The sequence below is a fragment of the Rhopalosiphum padi genome, chromosome 1 (genome assembly GCF_020882245.1).
Source record: "Rhopalosiphum padi isolate XX-2018 chromosome 1, ASM2088224v1, whole genome shotgun sequence".
In the NCBI taxonomy this organism is placed as follows: domain Eukaryota; kingdom Metazoa; phylum Arthropoda; class Insecta; order Hemiptera; family Aphididae; genus Rhopalosiphum; species Rhopalosiphum padi.
In genome coordinates, this window is record NC_083597.1 from 83689236 (window position 1) to 83714688 (window position 25453).

At 28.0% G+C, this 25453-nt stretch overlaps 4 protein-coding genes across 5 annotated transcripts in view; 2 read left to right on the forward strand and 2 right to left on the reverse strand.

Annotated features, from left to right (window-relative positions):
* The window catches only part of LOC132918518 (potassium voltage-gated channel protein Shab), a 51442-nt gene extending 41083 nt beyond the window's left edge, over positions 1 to 10359 (forward strand). For both annotated transcript variants that reach the window (XM_060979777.1, XM_060979778.1), the window contains 3 exons: positions 1328 to 1843; positions 3485 to 3650; positions 7984 to 10359. In XM_060979777.1, coding sequence (XP_060835760.1) covers positions 1328 to 1843; positions 3485 to 3650; positions 7984 to 8570 — 1269 coding nt within the window. In that variant the 3' untranslated portion in view covers positions 8571 to 10359. The remainder of the gene's footprint in view (positions 1 to 1327; positions 1844 to 3484; positions 3651 to 7983) is intronic.
* An 804-nt stretch (positions 10360 to 11163) lies between these two features.
* Positions 11164 to 15507, reverse strand: LOC132928692 (protein phosphatase 1 regulatory subunit 16A). The gene is made up of 7 exons (XM_060993540.1): positions 14940 to 15507; positions 14798 to 14868; positions 13561 to 13706; positions 13249 to 13483; positions 13060 to 13185; positions 12103 to 12390; positions 11164 to 12015 (listed from the first exon to the last, which is right to left on the reverse strand). Exons 1-7 carry the CDS (start codon positions 15160 to 15162, stop codon positions 11575 to 11577), a joined length of 1530 nt encoding a protein of 509 aa, XP_060849523.1. The 5' UTR covers positions 15163 to 15507; the 3' UTR covers positions 11164 to 11574.
* A 1988-nt stretch (positions 15508 to 17495) lies between these two features.
* Positions 17496 to 19596, forward strand: LOC132928708 (eukaryotic translation initiation factor 6). The gene is made up of 2 exons (XM_060993565.1): positions 17496 to 17659; positions 18670 to 19596. The coding sequence occupies exon 2, from the start codon at positions 18700 to 18702 to the stop codon at positions 19438 to 19440; it is 741 nt and encodes a 246-aa protein (XP_060849548.1). The 5' UTR covers positions 17496 to 17659; positions 18670 to 18699; the 3' UTR covers positions 19441 to 19596.
* An 866-nt stretch (positions 19597 to 20462) lies between these two features.
* LOC132928700 (serine/threonine-protein phosphatase 4 catalytic subunit-like) lies at positions 20463 to 24151 on the reverse strand. The gene is made up of 6 exons (XM_060993552.1): positions 23613 to 24151; positions 22552 to 22704; positions 21362 to 21535; positions 21174 to 21300; positions 20919 to 21108; positions 20463 to 20848 (listed from the first exon to the last, which is right to left on the reverse strand). Exons 1-6 carry the CDS (start codon positions 23772 to 23774, stop codon positions 20719 to 20721), a joined length of 936 nt encoding a protein of 311 aa, XP_060849535.1. The 5' UTR covers positions 23775 to 24151; the 3' UTR covers positions 20463 to 20718.
* Positions 24152 to 25453: the final 1302 nt, after the last annotated feature.

Genomic DNA, 25453 nt, shown 5'->3' on the forward strand with positions numbered 1-25453 from the left:
GCGTGCACGAACTATTTTGATCATTAGTTACCTATATTATATAGAATTGCATGATTTATTATTTATTTATATTTTATTTTCTAGAAATCTTTGTTACATCAATTTTATACTTACTTTATTATATTTTACTATTTTTGATGATTAGGTAATAATAAAAATGTTGTAAATATTTGAAAATCGTTTATTTTATTTTTTCACAGTAATAAGTTCCAACAAATATTTCATATTTTTTCGTGCAATTATAATGTATACTATTATGTTGTAAACGTTCATTTGAATAATATGAATTCATATAAAATCATATTTATCAAAATGCCTGAGTAAATAAAAATGTAGTTATTACGCACTGATAAATCAGCAATGAACGAACGAACGAACGAGTACTTAATACTTTTGCTGATGTATTTCTGTAGGCCATTAGCTGCTAGAGCAAATTTCAACGTTTTATTTATTTTTCAATCGATATCATTATTTTTTTAGAAGTGATTTTTAATGGTAAATATTGTACGTAAGCTGTCTTAATAGAAAACATATGTAGTATGTACATATAAACACAACCATTACACTATTACACTGCAATAATACTATGCATCATACCAGTGATTTAGTGACATCTCGTCGGCCGTCAAGTCCTATTATAGAGTATAGACTATAGTCATAATACTTTATGTCACTTATGGGTTACACTATATTATGTAATAATAATATGATAGTACTAGTGCGTATTATCTATATTATATGTGTGTGCGAAGCCTGCAACTATATGTAGGGAAGCCGGGGCTAATTGTCACAGTTTTTGATATTTCATTTTTTTTTTCAAGCACTGTTAGTCACATTATTCAAAATATCATCTTGAGACCACACAAAAAAAAAGTTACAGTTACAACGTTTGCTATACTATATATAAATGACAAATTAAAATAGGTACATTCATGAAAAAAAAATACTCACAGACTTAAAGTTCACTTCGGTCGTCCTCTTAAATGTATTGTACAACTACAATCAACTCATAGCCAATATAAAAATTATTATTTTCATAGTGATGATGATATAGGTAGGTACAGTACATATAACGAATATAGATACCGTCGAGTTTCTAAGTTATACCTCTCTGTCTATATATTAACATTGTGACAATGAACCCGTGTGAAAACTAGCCCCGGTCTTTCATATAGTCCGTCATTTAACTATATTGACGGCAATCTAATCAATCGTGTTTTGGCGTTAACGTTTTCTAATTTCGTATTTGTTTTTTGTTTGTTTTCCCCGACACGACGCACGTGTGCGTACGTATATGTGTTTGCGCATTTGTGGTGCGGTTCTGCAGGAAGTTAAAGAATACTTGGACGCGGAACACCTAACGCCGTACCCGACCAGTGACCTGCGGACGCCGCTCAGCGTGGAGATGAGAACGCTCAAGGAGGCCGATGGGTCGTCGTCGGGTGGCGGGCAGTGGCGTTCGCGCAACGAGGTGGGCAGCGTCGACAGCTCGGACACGTACATCAGCTGCAAGTCGCAACCGTTCCATTCGCAGGGCGACCTGACAGCCGATGACCTGCACGACACCGTTTTCGAGCAGGTCGGCCACGTCCCGGCCAGTGGCGTCACCGCCGCCGGTAAGGGCAGTGACGGCAGCGGCAGCGGAGTTGGCGTCAACGACTCCAACCTGTACGTAAACCCCCTGGAGAGTGCCGGTGGTAAAGGTGGCAAGGGGGGCCCGCCCCGGAGCTTGGGCACGTCGCCGATGGACGAGTGCAAAGAGTTCTCGGGCAGAACTGCGGCAGTCGGCAGTCGCGGAAGTCTCAACGAGACGGCCAAACAGCGAAAGACAAGATTTTCGCAAGTAAGTCGTACAGGTGTTGTACAATAATTTATATAGAAATAAGTGAAGGAAAAAAATGAGTTCCTATGAACACATATTGACATAGGCGGAGAAAAATTATAGTTAAATAAATAAATATAAAAATTATATTTCAAAACGTTTTTAAGTAACGATATAGATATCGATACTGTTCGACTAAAATTTTAAATGTTCCGGTTTTTAAAAAAAAATTATTAGGTAAATCATAGGTTTATGTGCATTAGTGATGGTGCTTAAAATTGTGTAATGCTTTTTTCTAAATCCTGCCTGTGAATGCCGACCACCAGAAAATTTGTTACCCGTCGGTTAATAATTCCGATACTGTATTGCAAATTTGACGCTGAAATCACAAACCTATATAATTTACAATAATACAATTATTATGAGAATTAGTGCGCATACTATCTCCCTGAAATCCCAAATATAGGGAAGTCTGAAAACCCGTTAGGGTTACCTAGGTACCGGATCAACAGCAGCTATAGTATATCGAATGCTTTTCCAAGCATGCTGGCTTCCATTTGCTCATTTATTAAAATTCTTGAAATATTTAAATATAGGTACTTAAGTCCATATTTTCGAATTCTAGAGATATTTTGTACTACTTAAGGAGTATTTTGTGATAATTCAAAATTTTAGTTTACTATAAATAATTTATTAAATTATTATTATTATTATTATTTAATAATATGATGCTTAAAATGATACTTAAAATTTGAACTAGTATAGTTTTTCAATTTAAATCAAGGATAAAAGTCTTTAAAAATTATTTTATAAAAATAAAACTTTTTAAGTACCTAATGCGAAAAATTTCAAAAATTTCCAAATATTTTCTTAAAGTTTGTATACAAATTAAAAAATCAGATTTTGAATAACTGTAATATTTAAAGAGTGGTCAGTACCTAAGTCTGATGAATCAAAAATATATTCTGAAATATCGGCAGAGTTAACTGTTCGGTCGAACCGTGGATAAAACATTTTAATGCAATAATTTTTTCCTACAATATAATGTATATGGTCCCCCAATGATAATTATTTTACCGCCGAGAAAATCGAATGGCATTAATTAAATAGCAGTAATAGTAGTAATTGCGTCAATTTATCACCACCGGTAGGTAATATTCCCTCCGCTGAAGCCGGCAGTTAAATTTATTAGTATTATTGATATATATATATAATAATAATATATTAAGAGCAATTATTTTCATTTGAAAATTGAAGTTTCATATAATATATAATATAGGCTTTGTGACGTTTAACAATGACCAGTTGCTAATGTCATATATCTATACTATAACAATTCGATTACCTATTTAACTACAACGGGGCAGTATTATACGTATACTATCGTTCCAATATAATCGAATATCAAATTATATACATTATAATATCCGGAGAAATTTAATTCGTTTATTTTATTTTATTTGAAATATTAAAATTAATATTAATAGTAGTCTAAACGGCAGTGTGATATTATATCGACGGTTATTTAATTATTTTTTTCCTATCGTTAACCTAAGCACCACACCAATCATCATAATATTTTTATAACATATAAGCGTAATAATACAACATTTTGTTGAAAAGCAGTATAATATGTATGGTGTTATTTTACCATTGTTCAAGCAATCAAACATAGGAGAAAGTTTATTTGGCCGATCGTCTCAAGAAAGTTTGGATGGTGCACGGAAACGACGACCTTCGTTCGGGTTGTCGTCCAAAACATTGACTAATGCTACAAGAATAATCAATCAACATTTGTTCGGGTTACCACTAATATCTAATAAAACAGGTACTATATTATTATGGAAAGAAACTTTCCGTTTAGGTTATTTATAAATTTAATTTAATAACGTACGTATTGTATATTTTACATTTATATAATATTATGTTTATTTTGATAAGATAACTCTGCATAGGTTCAAACAATTAATAAATAATATTAATATTTGTAAATATTATTTTATTTTATTTTTTCGTTTTCGAAGAATCAAGAAAACTATTATTACCTATATATCTGAGTAATAAATGTTATTATTTAATGGCATTTAACAAAAATCCAGATATTTACTATGGTTTGAAAAATGGATACATATATAAATAATAAAAGTTTTGGCTTACTATATTATGATAGTTATTTAATTTTTTAATTATTAAATGTTAAAAGTTCAAATAATCAATAAAATGTATGTAACTAAAAAAAAAATATATTTAGAATCTACCAATCACCATTACATACTATATTATAAAGTAACCAATTATCTGTAAATACCTATTGCTACTACAAAAATAATAATGATCGATGCGACACAGCTAATGTCTATCATGTAAGAGATAGTAAATGTGTACTCGAAACTTTGATATTGCGAAATATACTTAAAAATTTATTTATTTTACATAATATATACCAAAATTTACTGAGCAACAGCTAACAATAACTAAAATACCTAGGCACTGGTAATGATCTAGATACTCAATAGTAATTTGTGATTGATATACTCAATAATTTACCTTTTATAATAATTTAAAATTTTGATTTAAATTGATTAATCGTTGAAAAATATTGTATTAATACATAGATACCCATACGACCGACTTCTACGAAAATTCAATTTGGCAACATGTGCATCCTTTGTGATTTTCTTTACATAAAAAAAACCCCCATATAACAACACCAATAAATATGTTCGGTGGCAATTACAAAATAAAGTCATTAATGGTTTACACTCCATATCGTATATAATATACACATAACAGTCATAACACATAGGTATATATATACATATCTAAACAACAAATCTCGTCATCATAGCAGAACATATCAAGTACCTAACTATTAAACTTAAGAAGCGTGATGATTAAATTGTTTGCGGAAAGTATTCAGTTATTTCAGTTAAATCTAAAATAAAAGCGAGATTATTTTGAAAACAGGTAGATTACTTACTTTTATTCTCAATATTGTTCAATATTGTATTCTATGTATTCCTCAAAAACCAAAAGGAAATTCAAAAAAATCACTACTTTGCAATTAAATTGTGATTGCTGGTTACATTTTCAACCAAATATAGAGGTTTACAACAGCTGTTGTATTAAATTGGTCCCTTTAAATGTTCCGGAAACAAATACATTTTTAAGAGAACATTAACGTAATATCTACTTCGTTCAATTGTTATGCTTATAATCTAAAACAAATCAAAATGTAATACTGTGATAAAGACGATAATGCAATAAGTTAATACGTACTTAATTAAACTCAACCACACCTATTTGAGTTGACAGCAGTTGAACGTTTAAAATAATGTTATATAAATACTCGTTTTTTTAATTCACTGAAATGTGTTTTGTTTTAAATTTTTATTATATTTATTTAAATTATTAAAATATAATTTTCCCAAATATATTATTTGTTTTTATAATATTTTATTTTAACAACAAAAAACCATCGAACCTTAAGATTATCAAACAATTTTTTTTTATGTCGTGTATGAAATTGATAGCTATGTAAGAATACAATTTATAATTAACGAAATAATTTAAATTAAATTAAACCGGTTGCTGAGAATTTTCTATTATTAGAGACAATATTATAAACGATTTTTTTAAATATCATAACATTCATAACTATCGTTGCACCATAATGAATTAATGGCTTACTCGTATAATTAAATTAAAATTAATCATTTAATTATTCACGACTTCACCAGACTGAGAATAGATAATGATTTCAATTTTTGAAATGAAAAACGTTTGAAATTATAAAATTAAAAATACCTACGAATTAAAGTTTCCCATTAAGTTATACACAGCACATTGTATAATACCTACCTAACTCACATATTTACATATATGCATTTTAATTATTATTATTATATATTAGTACCACTGTTCAAGTTTTTACTTTTTAGATAAGTGGTTACTAAGTAACGTAGGCAGTAAGTACCTATTAACATATCTATCTGCCATTGCGAGTTGTAACTGACGTTATACACGTTTATCCTTTATGAGTTTTAACTTATAATAGGATTAAATTACAGCTCTAAACATATGTAATATGATAACAGCCATAAATATTGGCGTAGAAACTTCATAATGTTTGGACATTACGTTAACGACCGAAGGGGATGCTGAATTTAGGGTGAGTTTGAGGAATTTAGTCTTTATATGTATATGATGTGATCACTATATAGCTGATGACTATCGAAATAATAGATGTATTTTACTTATTAGTTATTTATACTACTTACCTACCTTATTATATTATACTATTTATGCTATCTATCTATCTACACATAAATAAAAGTAATATTATAATGTATGTATAGTGACTATATAGTGCATAATATAATTATACGATATACAGTATAATAAATTACAAATCAAAACAAATAGTGGACGACTTAAAAAACTATATTATTATTCTATGATTCTTTTATTCTTAATGTTTGTTAAATAGTAAATACACAATAATTATCAAAACACTTATCTACTGTTTTCATTGCTTGTTAAACTTTTACGTAAATATTCGTAATCATAGACTTAGACTGTACCCAATGGAACCATGTCTATACCCAGTGATACTATTATATTATAATATTTGCTTGATAAAATAAACTAATTGTAAAGCAAATTTGTATAGACTGTAGTCGATTTTTTTTTATTATTGAAACTACTATGATTGGCTGTAACAAAAAATGTAATCGTGACGATTTACTGATATTTTATCGTCAAAATCGTAGCGAATACATTTGGTAGGTATAAATACATAATATGAATAATATAATATATTACCTACATCATTATGTCGGTATACATATATGTATATAGGTCATATATTAACTATAGATTTATACGTAGGTATTAATTTTAGTATTATATTATATTTAATATTTATATTTTATATAGATAAGTAGGATCTTAAAATAATTGAGATCGTTATGGACAAGAGTGGTATCTTAGATATATATTTTATTTTATCAATAGTTGTAATGCATCTTCTAGGTTTCTCGATTTTAGATAATTATAAAACTTTATAGACGTATGCGCGCAAAGGCGTATTTCGAATATTTTTTTCAAGAGTGCTGTGCAGAGACGGCCTCTAACAGAGTCATAAATATTTGCCTTTCCACCCCTTTCCTATTGCTTAGTCAACCAATATGATTGCAATGTCTCCCATAAAAAATTATAAGCACAAATAATATGTGATAATTCACCCTAAGCAATCACCTCCTCTAGCATCCACCCCGGTGTACGGTCTAAACTGACTAAACTCAAACATAATATACGTCAGTGCGACATACGTCTTGTGCATATCTTGTACATTGTACTCTAGTAAAACTGTATACACATTATATAAATATAGCTACATGTGTACAATAATTTAAACTTTGCGTAAGCCATTGAAAACTTTTAGTTTTGCCTGAATTACATAATTTATAATATGCAACCGCCATTCGTAACTAAATATGCACATTTGTAGGCGCGACTAGACCAATATTTTTGGGGGTGCACAAATTGAAAACGCTAGTAGACACCGAAACCTGTGTAGGTTTCACATCCACCCCACTATTTTCACAATCCCTATAATGACATAATATATTCAAATCTATATTTATGTATACATATAATTTAAAACCCATGTTTAAATATAAATAATATTGAAAAAACAAATACAACTTAACAAAATTAAATTTTTACAACTATTTTAATATCCAGTATAATTTTTCATGAAAGTACATTCTATATTATATTTGTTTAAAATTTATGAACGTTTTAAATTATTTATAATATCCCTGTTTATATTTAATACTTGTAAATTGGTGGATTGTTATTGCTGTAGCATCGTGCATAGCTACAAGGAGCCCTGGAGCCTAATATTACATACCGCTAACGGTAAAGTTTATTGCTCTAAAAATAGCATACAAATTGTCGATAATATTTACTAAACAACAATAAAAAAATAAAAGACCTTGAGTTTAGGGGATACAGATATACTTTTGATACCTCTTCTAGTTGCGCCGCCAATGTGCATATTGCGTGTATGATGACGAAAATATTACTCGGGTCAACTTTATCCATAATTATATAATATAAATTATATATTATTACAATTTGACTGCTTATTGCAGGGAAAAGCGGCAAGTCCTCGCCATCAGTGTCAGCTGAATCAATAAACCGTTCTCCGGAACCGCATCGGAGGTCAAAGTCGATACTGAAACGGCACCAGAACCAAGGGTCGTCGCAGGTGACTCAAGACTCTCTGTCTGGTAACCACGCGAGGATAGGTATCCGACGTACAGCACATGTGGATCCAGAAACGGAAAAGCTCATACCAGACAATCTATCGGACTGTTCACCGGGCAAGAGTCCGATGTCCCCGCAGCAGCAGCAGCAGAATCAACCCCCTCAGCAGCAGCAGCAGCAGCCATCGCCGCTGCCGCTGCCATTGCCACTTCCGCAGCCTGCACATCCGCAACAGCCACGGCACAACAACAACCTCCACCACCATCAACAGCAACAGCATCAAAACCACCACCGCCACAACAACAACCACCACCACAACAACAACAACGGCCGGACTACCAATGGCGGCGGCGGAAGAGCGCCGGTCGAAGTGGCGCTGCTGCAAGATCTTCTCGAGGACTCGGGCGGACCAATATTTATATGTCCGCCACCGCCGCCCATGAACGACAACACCGACAAGAGGTACTCGTAGCCGTCGCACTACGTGGTACTTGTATACGTATATTATATGATATAAATATTATATTTGTGAAATCGTATATCACCACTCGCAAGCAAAATTCGCAGACGCACGCGCGTAGAATATAATATTATTATGATACGAAGACAATAATAATAATATAATATAATAAAATATATACCTACAACTACTCGCTCGCCATTAAGCTACCTATATGTAGTATACTAGTAATATTATGTATATTTTATTATATTATGATATAAAATATAATATATGTGTACAGTCATCAAGTGCCGCTGCCATTGCAGCGAAATGAGCGTATTATGATGCGCATCCTGTAATTATATTAGCCAACGAATTGCAAGAACGCCGCCGCCCGTCCTGGCTGGGATACCTCCAATAATATAGTGGTCGCGCCTTTGTACGGCGTTTTATTTTAACAATACATTTTACGTACAACATACAATATATATGATAATAATTATATGTATACGACCTCAAGAACAACGTATATATATATATATTATATGCATACCTACTATAAAGTACTATATATATATTTATATATTATATATGTATGATGTATGTCGTATGACATGTATGTATGTAGATTTTTAACTATAACGCAACTCTCGTTTTTTTAAGAGAAATTTTCAAATTTAAATCATATGTATATGAGAAATGCTCATTTTATCATCATCATTAGATTGTAATAATTATATATATTTTAGTCTCGAAGTAAGTGAAGAAAACGAAATATAATCATTTACCGTAGTATATACGTAGATATTTGTAAAGGACGCTTCTTTTTAGGCTTCCTATCGGTCAACTCTGTTATTTAAATCATCGCTATCATTCATTATCAACGTAATCATCATCGCATCATCATCGCCATCAAAATCATCGTTGTCGTCGTCATTATAATATGTTATGTACGTGGTGTACAATATTTTCGTGTCGAAACGATTTTGTTCCATACATCGGCATACGCATCGTCGTGTTAACCCGAGTTTAACCCGTTTACGTTCAAAATATACGTTGCCAAATTATAACAATCTATCAAAAAAAATTTCAACTATTATACAATGTTACTGTTTTGTTAAGAAAAAAAATCAAAAAGAAAAAAAAAATTTCTTCGGGTCAATTTTCTTTCCTAAATATTTCTTATATATATAATAAATAATCAAACGTTACCTACCTGTAATTTGATTTTTTTTTTTTAATAATAAAAATTAAAGACTGGGAAGCAAATGATGAATTCATTATAACATTAACAGGAAATTAAGCATGCATTTTGCACTGGCCTTTTATAATTATATTTTAATTTAATTATATATATATTATTATTGATAATTTTACTTTATACCCACTTGGCACAAAAAAAATTTTATCGCTACGCAAAATTAATTTTTAACGCGATCTCAATTTGATATACCGACGGTAGATAATTAAAAATGTATAATGATATTTTGTGAAAGTATTTTAGAAAGAAAGCAATATTGTAGTTAAATATAATTGCGTAGTTGACTTAATCATGTAATTTTAATTGGATTTAAAAATGAAAACATTGTATACGTACCAATCGATATAGGTACGCAAAAATTGTAATGTGCATTGAGCACAATTTTTTTATAGTTCGGTCGAAACGAGTAATTTATTAGTATAGAAGTACATAATATTAATATATATGAACAAAATTATAGTTTCCGTTTTTTAATTCGCCTGTGATTTATCTTTTGTTAAGTTTATAAAATATGTGTATGTATATGTGCAACAATATACATAACAATGTTATTGAGCATTTTGTTTTTGGTTTGACGTCCTTTTTCCTTATTTATTATTATTTAAAAATTAATATTGAATACAGAAAATAATGTTTGTTCAAATTAAATATTGTGGTTCCTTTAATGGCTAAAAGTAAGTGTCCAGTGAAACTGGTTAAAATAAAAAAATATGATTAAATAATAAGAAATTTTAAACAATGGTAATTATTTCAGTTAAGACAAAAGGGTTTATGTTTAATATTTGGTATAATATATATTTAAATTTTAAATAGTAAATACACAGATTAAGAGGACGTTGCACCCACATGTGTTGTCTCCGTCTTATACATGTATGACATATGACAAAATGTGTTTACGCAGTCTAATTAGAATTCGCTTAATTTTGATTCTAGAGTAAATAAACCTATTATAAAATTAAAAAATTAAAATATTTACCAAATATTAAAAGTACAGAATCTAAAAATGTATGATGTTATTTGGATAACTTTTTAATACATACTACAGTGTATACTAATAACTCAAATTCATATGATGTCACCTGGCACCTATAACACTAAATAATATTTATTATAGTTAATCAATTTTAATTACCATCTAATAAATAATATAATCTTAAATTATTTATCGCTAAAATTATTTTACTTAATATTTTATAAATTAATGAAAAATATGAAATAATATATCTTAAACCGTTTTAGACACTAATGGGCTATATATTAGAGTATTAGACAATAATATGCATGATCATCAATTATTATCAACTTATTTAATTGCAGTTCATTTCAATAAATATTGATCTGGAATGATAAATAAAATACAAATTATCATGTATTACAAAAAATATATTTCAAAAAAGAAAATCCACTTTAATATTTAATTATTATTTAATATTTATATATTGGAATGTAAAAAAATATATTAATTTGATTTGTGCTTATATTAAAAATACAAAAATAAGTTTTAAAAAAAATGATCGAGTACTCTCTGAACACTCACAAATTTATCACAGTTATGTAAACAACTAATAATCTAAATTAATTCTAATGGCCCTTATAAATTGGAATAAATCAAAACTAAATAAAAATAATTCTACAGGACGGAACAATTTTCAGTGATGTTTAAGTACATAAAAAAGGAAAACATACAAAAAAAAATTATAGAAATGTACATAGGAAAATGTAAAAAATTCATTTCCATAAAAATATGATAAATATTTTAAAAGTAAAGGCAAATTAAAAAATTATACAACATTTTCGCCTTGTTTTCAATGGATCACCAACAATCACATCTTCAGTATCACCAGCAAATCTATTAAATGCAGCTTCTGAATCGGATGGCAGATCTGTACTATTAGAAAGAAGACCAGCTGCTGCACGAGTTTGTGCTCGTTGTTTTTTCAACTCAGCCAAAGTACCTGCATTGATAGTTACCGAAACATGTATGTTTATTTTACCATCACTTTCTGTTGTATAACAAGTTTCAGCAGCTGGGCCAACATCAACAGATTCCAACTGTGACTTTTCATCAGTAACGTCTTCACCTTCAGGCTCTCTACGTTCTGTAGTAGGAATTATTGAAGGAACAGGATTAGGTACAGGAACAAATGAATCAATTGATGAATCTCCTTCTAAGTCACTAGTTATACGCTCATTAGCTAAAAATTTTTTTGCAAACTAAAATGATAAAAAAAAATAATTAAGTTTTATGGAAATTAGATGTAATTAAATTAAAATTCCATATTAATAGATAACTTTACTTACATTCTGAGCTTCAACCCTTAACCTAGCTTCTTCTACTGCATCCTTTTTAGATGTCAGTGTTTTTTCTCTAATAGATGTTCTTCGAACTGATTGAGCTCTAGTGTTATTTGATTGTGTACGTCGAACTCTTCTTCTCTGAGCTTCTTTTTTGGTCTCTTGTTCATTACGTAATTGTAATATACGATCACGTAAATCTGGATCTTCACAAATGTCTGCAGGTGTTTCATCATTTTTTGTCTTAGCATTCAAATCAGCACCATTTTGAACCAATATTTCCAACACTTCCAACTAATTACAAGTGTAAAATTAAACATAAATTAAAAACAATTTTAGTAACCCATTTACAAAAACTGTTCAGGAATCTATCTTAGAAAAATGTATTCATTTTTTTATTCATATTATGAAAAATAAGTAAACAATAAAATAATATTACTAAAATTAATTAAACTATGTCAATAAAAAAAATACAGGAATAATAATAATAATATTTAATTTCTTTTGGTATCTGCCTATAATTTGGAAGTTGAGATAATTTAACTATTCTATGGATGCAAAAGTAGCCTTAAACATATCTTAAAATTTATCGCTGAATTTCCATGTAGAACATCAACTTAATACATAAAAAATGATTTCGTTTGTATAGCCGTCATTTTAGAAAAATATATATTACTGTAAAACCTCCTTATAAAGGAATTATTCAGGATCAATTTACTATTCAATAATAAAGGAACTTCATTTATGGGAGTTACTAAAATATATATGGAATATAAGTTTATAGAACTATTGTTATTTTTCATTAAAGGAATTTTCTGTCTTTTAAGAATCCACTATAACAAAGTTTTACTGTGTACCATAATTCAATATAATATTATAAAAATCAATGGTTCTAACTTAATGATCTAATTAATAATTAAAATTGAATGACCGAAACATTTAATTTATCAAAACTATACTTACATGACCCCAACAAGCAGCTGCATGAACAGGTTGCCATTCATCAGAATCTTTAACATCAGTTGCAACGTGGTTATCTAATAAGTATTCAACAACTTTTAAATAACCATTGGCAGCAGCAATATGTAACTAAAATATAATTAAATATTAAGTAATGTTCTTAGAAAAAAATAGGTATACAATATATATTACAGGTGTAGCTCCTTGATGGTCATACGATTCTAGTAAATAACTTTGATTATTTTCAACAGCTTGCTGGAGTTCTTGTAACATTCGATGTTCTGTAGTAGAACGTGTGTTATCAATCAATTGTTGTGTTACACCTCGTCTAGCCATTTCACTCTCAATAAGATCTAATGCGGCTTCATCTTCACAGATATCATATGGCATATTACCATCAGCATTTACAGAAAGTAAATTAGCACCCCTAAAATAAATTATTATAACTAAACAGTAAAGCAAAAAAAAAAAAAAAAGAAGAAGACAAAAAAAATAATAACATACTTATCAATAAGATATTTAATTAGGTGTAAATGAGCACAAGTAGCTGCTGCATGTAATGGAGTCCACTTTTCGCTATCTTCTGCGTTAACATTAGCACCAAACTCCACTAAGAGTTTCATCATTTGTTCATTATCATCAATACAACACTAAAAAAATTAAAAAATAACAATATATATTAATATTTTAGTTGTTTAAAACAGAAACCTAGATTAATTAAAATTTTAAAACACATACTACAAATAAAAATTTAAAACAGTTACTATTAAATTGTATTTATTATTTTGATAAATAAACACCTTTAAGTGTTTAAAAAATGTGAATAAAATGACTAATTTAGAATTGTATAGGTATAGTAGTTTAATGATGATATGGTAAGAAATAATATCATGTACTATACTTGTATCAATTACACAATAGTTTGTAATTAATTTGAGGATTCCATCAAATTTCAATATAAATGTATTCAGCTTATTTACATATTACTATATAAGAGATTTTAATTTTATAATTGTCATATACCATTCATAAAAATGTGTATAATTGCCAAGAAGAGGATATATGTATTTTTATTTTCTATGTTTATAAATAAATTCATAACTATTATAATAACAATTGTCAATCACAACTAACAACTCAATCTCGATTCTGATATGATACATTAACATATTTTAGTTTAAGTGTTCTAGTATTTTTTAAATTGTTGTGTGGTAAAATATATTAGTTATTAATTTATTATACTGAACTAGATAAAATGTTTAAAAAAATGTACTAAAAATGATTTTTTTTTTTAGTTTTACATATTTTTTTGTTCTAAACACCATATGATACATTAAACATTTATTATTAAAATAAATAAATAAATAAATTATTTACTATAAAATAAATACATACAATGAAAAAAAAACTACTAAATAAAAAATCAAATTTAATACATTTTTTCTAAATTAATCCTAACTTTAATTTTGCCAATTTTTAGTTTAGAATACAAGTTTATAGATCAAAATTATTTTTAAAAAAAAATGAAGTTGTACTGAGCATGTGCAAAATACATGAGTTAAAACAATTGTAAGTTATAATAGTTTATGACCCATTAGTCTACATCCCGCAAACAAAATTGAAAAATATTTACAGAGTAATGAGTGATAGAGAGTACCCTGTTTCCGTAGACACAATAAATTTATAAAATTGTAATGATTACAATGACTAATTTTTGAGTTCATATTAAACAATAATTTACCTGATGCAAGGCAGTAAGTCCATCTTCGTTTGTAGCATCTGGACTGACCTGTTTGACCAGAAGTCTTTTTACTGAAAACATTTACAACTCTTAGCTCTTACTTTGCATCAAATTAATTCATAATAATTTATTTATGTCATACCTTCTTCAATATCATTTCTAGAAGCAGCTTCCAACAACATGACATTGTCACTGAAATATATATGTCTATTGTTGCGTGGTGGAGACGACCGTCGACGTTCGCGATCTTTTTGGGCCCACAGTCGTAATTGTTGAACTCGACGCCGTCTAGCTAGAGCCAACCTATCTGCTGTGGGCATCCGCTCCAAATGAGACATTTCTAACACTAACTCGGCGTGATCCATTTTGCTTAAAGGGCTTCTGATGCAAAAAATTCAAGCGATTTCTATCTAAGAAACGTTTAGTACCGACTGACCGGTGACACCATTTCTTTTTATTGTCACCGGTTTGATTTGCATAGTTGAAATGTCCATTATCGTACACTGTGGTGCTTCTCAAACTCAGTCGTAAAATAACTGCAATACTCAATATGCAAAGTTAAAAGTTCTATATTTTACGATAGACATTATTCTAAAAAATATCCAACAGGATGAGATTCTTAAATCAGTTAAATCCTAACTATTAACTAAATGACTAAATCTAAAATTAACTAAAATATAATAATAAAATACCGTTGTTTTTGTTATCACATGTGTGTTATCAACTATAATTTTCACAGTGGTTTTACTGTGTTTATGGAAAGCAACAACTTGCTTCGTGGCGAATGTCTGTAGGGCTACGTAAACACGTGCAAAAGAATTCGCGGTGAATTTGAAAATTTCTAGTCACTTATAGTTATCACGAATTAAAATATACTAAATAATAATATTAATAATAATATTTAAATTCGTGGTAGTTATTATGAATTTATTATTTATGTTTATGTTATAAATGTTATAATATTATTATTTTCAAAATTTTACCAATTAAACTAATATTTGTAATTGGCATATTACCTAATAGTAAATATTGAATAGATTAACAAAATAAATAAATAACTTAAAATTATATACCGAATATAAAATGAGTATATGATATTTTTAAAAATATCATTGTATCTATGTAGATAGTAATGTTATATGTAATGGTGACAAACTTTCAATTTATACATATTAAATACAACACAATAATATTTTAGATTGAGGAAGAACTGTATTTAGGTAATCATAATACAAAATTATTTTTATTTATAATTTTTAAATAATTGTTTATAAAAAAAATTAAATAAGAATTAAATGTAAATAAATAATAAGAGTATACGACCATCAATCTAAGCACACGCAACAGTACTACAACGCAGGTCAATATATATGTTTTGGATTTAGATTACAATGAAAAAAAAAATAAATACAAAATATATAAAATTATGAATTAAAAAATTATTTAAATCCTATATGATAAGCTACAGTGGTTAAAAAATCCTATTTTTAGTGTATCAAATCAAGAACACAATAAAAATAAATTTTGCAAATTTTGCCTGCATTTTTTTCAGTGTTTTTGACTGCAAAGTACATATATCATATTGTTCTAATTTTGTTACGCCAGAATCTATCTCAAGCCGGTTTTTTTATACCTTATTTCGCATTTGAGTATTATTAGTTTATAAATATAATACCGCGATATAAACAGTCGAACGTAACACCGTTAATCATTATACTTTTCGGTTTTCATAATATTTCAATATTTTTATTTTTGCTTTTTACATAATTGTATTTTTTATTATTTTTTTTTTCAAACCCCATAACAATAACAATATGTGAATTTAAAAAATAAAAATCTTATGGAGACTCAAGCAAACAACAATTGAGATATTACATAATATATCGCGATCAAATTTATTTTCTGTATGGGTATGTTTTTTGTTATTGTTAGTTTAATTAAGATGAAGTATTATTAATGCCGAAAGTTATTTCGTCATTTTTCTATCGCTTAAATAGATGTGTTTAGCGTGGCGCCGTTGCCCCATATAAACAATTTTGGTCATTTTTAAAGGGCATTATTACGTTGAAAAGGTATTACTGGTTATTTTTAATAGTTTTTGTGGCATTTAAATACGGACCTAATAATAATAACATAACATCGTATTATTAAATATATTATTTTAAAAATATAATAAATGTAATGTTTTCATCAAAAAATTAATACAATCTAAAGTAATACTACTAATAAAATACATTATTTTTATACCACGATTAAAGATATATATTGTCATAGACCTATAGACTTAGTTAGTAGTTACTACTAAATACTAATTAGTTTAACTATAGTTTATAGGTCTACACTTCGATCTTAGCTGATAGGTTGAGACGTTTATAAACCTAAAGGTTTATACATATTGGACAATGAACAGTCCGTGACCCTTGTTAAACACTGAATAGTGAATACCACGGACTAAGATCTCTTCTTTGTGGTGAATACTGATGCATAGAAAAAATATGTCAAAAAGCTTATCAATATTTCTAACGATACGATATCGTTTTGTTTGTAGATCGGAACATAGAAACGAAAATAAGTACGAAACTAGTATGGTATGTGCTAGTATCAAGTGGAGTGTTAATTTTGATTTACGAAAACGGTTTTCTCCCATAAAACCAATGCATCGTGTTTAGGTGACTGATATTCATAAACAATTTATCTCAAACCATAATTTTTAGGTTAAAAAGAGTTCAAGACTTCAAGTAGTTGCACAAAACAAGTAGAACGAAATAAGTTAAAGTAAATTTAATTTAATATTTAAAGATCAGGGTTTAAACAGGCTAACAGCTCGATTCGTTCGTTTTTGGAAAAAGTATAAGTAATAACGTAAGTATATTTAAGTATATATTTTATAGTTATTTGTTTAATATCTCGAAATAAGTGTACCTATTTGCACTAGTTGAAATGAGTACATGTAACTGTAAACACAAATGCATGTGACGAGTAGTATGTTAAGCCATTATGGCTTTAAAACAAATTGAAATTAGTAAACAATACAAAGTTGGACATGATTCTAACACCAAATATTAACTGTATGTAAATGTTAATACAATACCGAATAGTGAATAAATAGTCGATTGTTAAAATTTTTCTTCGACCCTCTTCATATATATATATATATATATACATATATATTATTTATAAAATTTTCCCATAAAAAATTAACTTGTATTTTAAAATATTTATTATTTATTTATGATCAATTAATATATGAACATCTTAAAATATTTAAATTATTAAAATGAAGTATCTAATTAATCATTCTAAAGTAAACTAAAATGTATGGTACCTACATTAATCATAATTTAGCAAACTTAAAATGTTGTCATTGACTTATTTCATTTATAGTAATATATTTTGTATTTTCTAAGATTATTAACATTGTCAATCAATATTCCTTATAATAATTGTTGTGTATAATTTTATGTAAAATAAAAATATGTGATAAATGGATCTGTTAATTTTGAATAAAATACCCTATTTTATGTTTGTTATATATTTTTTAATTTTACATTAAATCATTAGGGTATTATTTAGTTTAAATGTATAAATTTTAAACATTGTTGATTAGGTAATACAACAATTTAAATTATAGATTTATGAGTAATTATAAGTAGACAGTAACATGTCTGTAATACAAATTAGTTGACCATTATATATTGCATCAATTTTGTCTAATTGACATTAAAAAATCCTGTCAATCTTGTGATATGAAGATAGGACTTAAATTTAAAAATGTGAATCTTAATATTTATGATCTACATCAAAATTTACATGTTAAGAAATATCTTAATTTTTTATTTTATTTGTAATGCATACAATTTTTTTGTAAATAGGACTGGTTGGCAATATATTATAATTCAATAATGGCAGTCCGAGCACAGTTTGAAAACAACAACGAAATAGGCGTATTCAGCAAGTTGACAAATTCCTATTGTTTGGTTGGAATTGGTGCTTCAGAAACATTTTACAGTGTATTTGAATCAGAATTATCTGATATTATACCAGTTATCCATGCGTCTGTTGCTGGATGTCGCATTGTTGGCCGTATGACAGTTGGCAACAAAAATGGGTTACTATTACCTAATTCTACTACAGATACTGAATTGCAACACATACGCAATTCATTGCCTGACAATGTCAAGGTACAACGTGTAGAAGAACGTTTATCTGCCCTAGGAAATGTAATGGTGTGTAATGACTACGTAGCACTAGTTCATCCTGATTTAGACAAGGATACAGAAGAGATACTTTCGGATACTTTAAATGTTGAAGTATACAGACAAACTGTGGCATCCAACTGCCTAGTAGGTTCATACTGTGCTATTTCTAATCAAGGAGGATTAGTACATCCTAAAACTACAGTGGAAGATCTCGATGAATTGTCCGGTCTGATTCAAGTTCCACTTGTGGCTGGAACAGTAAACCGTGGTTCAGACGTTGTAGGAGCTGGAATGGTTGTGAATGATTGGTGTGCAGTTTGTGGTACAGATACTACATCAACGGAAATTTCTGTCATCGACAGTATATTTAAATTAGATCCAGATGGTGTGCACAAAATGAAAAAACTTAAAGGTCCACTTATCGATAGTATAAAAGCTTCGTAATCATTAATAATTTTAAAACACACTTTATGTTTATACTATATATATTATCAATGTACTTTGTAATAAAAAAAAAACTCTGTTAACAAAATAATTGAGCACGTTTACATTGTATAAATTATTTTTTATATCCTGAAATAATACAAATAATTCCATATACACAGTTATTATTTATAAATATAACACCCTATGCTTAAAATAAGTAATGACATAAATAATATTAATTAATACATATAAAGGAAAAAAACTAATATAAGAAAAGTATTTTAGGTCACCTATAAGTTTTATTGTAAAAGTTAAAATACATTACTTACTACGATTGTACATAATTTTAATGAATTTATTATTTTAGATGAGAGTAATATTAACATATCTGAGTAAGTAATTAGGTTAAAAATTTAAATAAACGAGTTACAAGTGTGTACTGTAGCACAATTGAAGCGAAATATTTAATACAACTGCTTGTACTCTGTAGAACAATAAATTTAAACTAAGAAGTCATTACGTATGTACCCTGACAAAAAAAATAATGAATGAGTTTACAGCACACGCCACCTCTGAAGTTTTGCATCTATTTCATTTTAACTGTAATTTACATTGTTACACCCTCCTAACTTATTAGGCTGACTCAAACATAATTTACAAAACTATTTTTGAAATTAGTAAATAAAAATATATTAATACATAACAATTAACTTCAATAAATTATTTTTTATGGGTATTATACTAATTCAACTAAAAAATATTATGTAAACAAAATACAGTTAAACTCATTTTATTATAGTTCAATTAATATGTGGTAAAATATGATATGCAATATTAACACGTCAACAATATAAATAAAACTGCAGATAATTTAGATTTTCAATAATTTGGTATACCTTTGTTCACTAATTTAAGATAGCAAGTATTTCAACACAACAATACATTTTACATATTAATGTAACTATAGTATCATTAAGTAGGTACTTCGAGTTATTTATCATTTATACCTATAGCTCCTGTACAATAATAATAAAAAAATATATTAAGTTATTCACTTTTATTTAAGGTACTATATATAAAATTACTATTCAACTATTAATGTCTAACAATAATGTATGAACCTATTAATTTTCTATATACAACTTTAATGTAGCTTAAATATAATAAAAATAAATAAACATTTCATTATATTGTCATTATATTCTTACAAATAAAATAAAATTAAAAGAGAAATTATTCCTTCTCTTTATTATGCTTTGAAAATTATAATTAAATACATTAAAAACTAGAGAATATTTAAAGGAAATAATCAGCTGTATGTTTTTTTGTTGGCATTCCACGTCTTACTTGTATAGCCGCTTCAAATATTATAAAATCTCTTTGTAGTGTTTCACTAAGTTCTAATATTGCCGCAATATTACCACAACTAATAATGTATACAATTTTATAAAATAACTAATTAAATATATCTTATAATAAGAATAAGTAGTATTTACCGATAACAATAATTAGGTGCCGACCAAACAGTAAGAACAGTTTCATCAAAATGCCATTTGTAACCTTCCATTACTAGTTGGTGAGCTCGACAAATAATATCCAGACCATTTGTAGTAATAAATCTGGAAACAACATCAGAACCAAATAGGTATCCAGCACCTCGAGGACTCACACCCCATCCTGGAGTATCTAAGATACAAATAATATATTTCATAACTATTGAATACTAATGATTGATTTATTCAGGTATTTACTTTCAGGATCGGACCATAATAAATCACACATAGGTCCATCATGAGGAACTTCCTGTTTTCTATTAATTGTTCTAATTTGATCTAATGTTTGTATTGAAGGTGACAAACCACCATGCACACAGAATATCTAAATATTTTAATATACAATAATATTTAAAATTATTTTAATGAATAAAGATTTTTCATACTTTTCCATCAATAATAGCAGATAAGCTCATATAATCAAAAATATCAGTACAATAACGCCATACAGCCACACTATTGTATTTTCGTAAGCATTCGTCATAAAATCCATAAACTTGGGTAATTTGACGTGATTCATGGTTACCACGTATCAATGTTATTCGATCAGGATATCTTACCTATAAAAAATATTTTATAATTATTTCTTACTGAATTATGAAATAATAAATAATAAAATACCACATTTTTATGTTAAATTGATATAAACAAAATAAAATGGAACAAATAACTAATTATTTTTATGAATTTACCAGTAGGAAATTAATTAGTAAGTAGCCAATATAGTATTATAAATTTTACAATTTTTATTCGGCAGAACATACAAGACAAGTATCATTTAATTTGTTAGTTAAAATAATTATTAAGAAAAGATTTTTCAAATGACTATGTGTCTACATAAATGAGATTTTGTCAAAAAAGCATTGATTACTTAATAAATAAATTGCTTAAGAAGGGCTACTCATTAATTACAACTAACCCCAGACTTGGGTCAAATACTTTTAAAAGTATATTTATGAAAAAGAGTAATCTGAATACGTATTCAAATATTTCATAAAAATAATATTCCAAATAAAGTATTTTTTTTTTGTTTAAATTGTTAAAAAAAATTATGCCAGTCTTCAGGAAAATTTGAAAATATATAAATATTTTATATAGCTTTGATAATTTATGATTTAAAATAACTAAAAAAAACTAATTTTTATATGTGATAAAAGTATTCAAAATAAATCATTATATATTTTTGGGATACAGTATTCTGAAAGTATTCAAAATATGTACTTGAAAAGTAAAAGCTGTAGGTAATCATAATGCTACTAGTCTGCAACAATAGCATTATAATATTATGTTTACATTATTACACACATATTATATAGATTCATCATCATGTCATTAAAACTTAACTACAAAAATTTTAATTTATAACTTAATAAGAAACAGAATAGTATTAATAATAAGTCATTCTGAAATAATTATACTTAATAGTTATATTATCTACTTGTTTATAAATTACATAAATGACTAGTTTTTTAGCATGGATAATTTTTAAGATTTAATTAGCAGAGAATATTATATTATAAAATGTAAATAATTAGTAGGTAATAAATACAAGATAAGTAACTAAATATATATTTACTTTTAATGCAAGTAGAAGTAAAAATGTCTCAACACTGAAAAATCCTCGATCAACAAAATCACCCATAAATAAATAATTTCTTTCAGGAATATCACCACCTACTTTAAACAACTGTTTTAAGTCATAGAACTGTCCATGAATATCTCCACATACCTGTAACAGAATTAATTGAATGGTTTTAAATCATTTTTTAAGGATTTTTAAATATTGGTAAAAAACATAATTTTAAATAATTTGATTCAGAGAAGAATATAGAGATAATAAGGTATATAAAACAAATTGGTCAGTTTATTTTCAAAGTGGGAAACTAAACTATATTAGATTATATGTGTGTAGTACAACCAGATTTATCTATCTATATTTATAGGTTAACAGTAAAAGGGTAGTGTTTCCATAGAACATTTTATTTTATCAACTATCTATATAGGATTTTTAAATTAGGTAAGTCATTTATTAGGTACTTTCGTATAAATATTGACTGAATTTTTTTTTTTTGCATGCGACAATAATAATTAATATGGTACCTACTCTTTAGGCAAATGATGAAACACAACCGTAAGAAAATAATTTACTTATTAAGACTTAATTTAGAATAATGGCTCAACACATTTTCAAAGATAATTTTAAATAAAAAAATAAGGGCAAGGCCATAAACAAACACTGCTTTGAAAGTGGAACTATCAAATGCTTTTGAATTTCTGATATAAATCGAAATGTTACATATTCACAGCTTGCGACGTGGTTAAGGGCTTAATCAAATGCCAAGTATAAGTTTATAAATTGTAATGCTTATATATTATTTACCATGATTCTAAAATCGTAGCACCAATCGCGATAAAATAATGAAATATTAGACACTTATTACTGGGAAAATATTGGTTATAAATTTAAAATCAATAGGCACAACGAGTAGATACAGCCATAGATATTTACAGTGACAGGATCAATGCTTTTACTCTTTTTGAAATGACTAAAATAACACGGCTGTCGACGATGATATTGTTTTATATAATATAAGGGTAAGTGTATATCTAAAACAGTAAAATTATTATAGAACTCACCGTGACAGGTGAGTCAACGCGTTGCACGTTGCTCTCTTCAATAAGTATTTCACGTGCTTTGGAGCACAATGCTTTCACCTCGTGTTCCACGATGATTTCGCATTGTCTAAGCTGTTCGATTTGACGATCTAAGTCATTACTGGAACCAGTGAAACCATACATATTTGACGTTTGATACTTTGAATCATTTAAACCAAGAGCGAAGAAATTCAAGAGCTGATGTTATGAGTCGTGACCGTTAATCGAAGGCGTGTTACCATTGGATAATGGATATTACAAATACTTATACAACATACACACAAATATAAAATATTTATTTATAAATTAAAACCAATGGTATATTTTTATTTGGTATAATCTAAATATTATTATTTATTGTAATTTTATTTATTTTGTACAACATAACATGTTTGTGATCTATCACCTATAACGGCCGATGACTGGCCGTGGAAGCGGAAATAAATACTAAATAATTGATCTTGATAGATGTCAGTGTGTTTGAGACCGAAACCAAAACGTCCAAAACGTCCGTCGTGTTTTTGCAATTAATTTATTGATAAAGTCAATGGTTTCCGCTTCGACGCTCCCCACTACACTGTACACCGAATGTCCTCGATGAGTTTCCGAACTTTGCCGATCAACTCAACTTTATGACAAGCAGCGAATCGGCAGTATGCATTATTGAATTTATTATGCCGCTAAATTGCTAAAAGCTAATAACTAATGACCAGAATTGCCATAATTTCATCGAGCAAATCCGGGACAGACAGAAAAAATACCAAATAACCAAATAAATTAATAAATAAATATTATTGAATCATATTAGCCACTGGGTTTATGCCGTTTAGGGTATGTATTACAAAAACGACACAATAGGTAATAAGTAATAAGTAATAACTAATAATGTTATACACTTTATTATTATTTTATATTTAGCCTATGGATTTGGCATCATTGATTTATAAATTATTCGTTAACAACATTTTGACTTGAGATTACAATTATTATTTGAAAAAGTTTTCGAAATTAAACAATTAAAATTGTTTCCTAAAACCGGGACATGTAGGCGTCCAGAAGTTTATTTTCGGGACACCGGTTCATGGATAATGGTACACTAAGTCAAAAACCAGTGACAGTCCGGAAGACCGGGGCGAATGGCAACCCTACTAATGACTAATGAGTAATGAAACAATAAGAGTATTAGACTTCCCTAATGGCTAATAGCTTTTTCTATGCGAGTTATCGTCATCGTCATAAAAAATGTAGAGATTTTTATCACGTCTGCGCCGAAAGTTTAATTTTCGATACTAATTATATATATATATATATTTATTATATTATTATGTAAACTCTAGATCAATGGTTTTTAAACTTTTATTAATCACGTCACCATTTTTTTGGCGCCAAATTGGTGAACAAATTATAATTATATTGTTTAATTAGAAATGTGTCTTCTTATTTTTTTTTTTTAAGTCTTGAAAATTGATGTCTGTTGAGCGTTACAAATTAGTTAATCGATTGAACGATCAGAACAAACCGTTGGAATCAGTGGCGTAGTTACTGCAGGGGCAACAGAGACAGTTGCTTCAGAGCGCAAAATAACAAATAAAATAATATTGGTTTTGTGTAATTGTAAATTTATTTTTATTTAATCTGAAACAAAATATTTAATGTGATGTAAGTGTGATTGGGTTAATCTTATAAAAAAAACATAAATTTGGTTACGGCAGTTTTAATGCCAAAGGTCGAAGAATCGAATTTATATTAGGTAGGGCAAAAAATATATTTTGCCTCGTGGCGCTGACGAGGGTAGTTACGCTACCGGTTTGAATGTTGGACGC

Excerpts from the sequence above, each read along its gene's own strand:
- LOC132928700 (XM_060993552.1), bottom strand. The coding sequence starts at position 23,774 with ATGTATGGTTTCACTGGTTCCAGTAATGACTTAGATCGTCAAATCGAA. Across the intron at positions 21,536-22,551 it reads TACTTCTACTTGCATTAAAA|GTAAGATATCCTGATCGAAT; the intron begins GTAAATATATAT and ends TATTTTTTATAG. Across the intron at positions 20,849-20,918 it reads GCACCTAATTATTGTTATCG|TTGTGGTAATATTGCGGCAA; the intron begins GTAAATACTACT and ends ATACATTATTAG.
- LOC132928692 (XM_060993540.1), bottom strand. The coding sequence starts at position 15,162 with ATGGATCACGCCGAGTTAGTGTTAGAAATGTCTCATTTGGAGCGGATG. Across the intron at positions 12,391-13,059 it reads CAGCTGCTTGTTGGGGTCAT|TTGGAAGTGTTGGAAATATT; the intron begins GTAAGTATAGTT and ends ACTTGTAATTAG. Across the intron at positions 12,016-12,102 it reads TAAGGGTTGAAGCTCAGAAT|TTTGCAAAAAAATTTTTAGC; the intron begins GTAAGTAAAGTT and ends TTATCATTTTAG.
- LOC132928708 (XM_060993565.1), top strand. The coding sequence starts at position 18,700 with ATGGCAGTCCGAGCACAGTTTGAAAACAACAACGAAATAGGCGTATTC.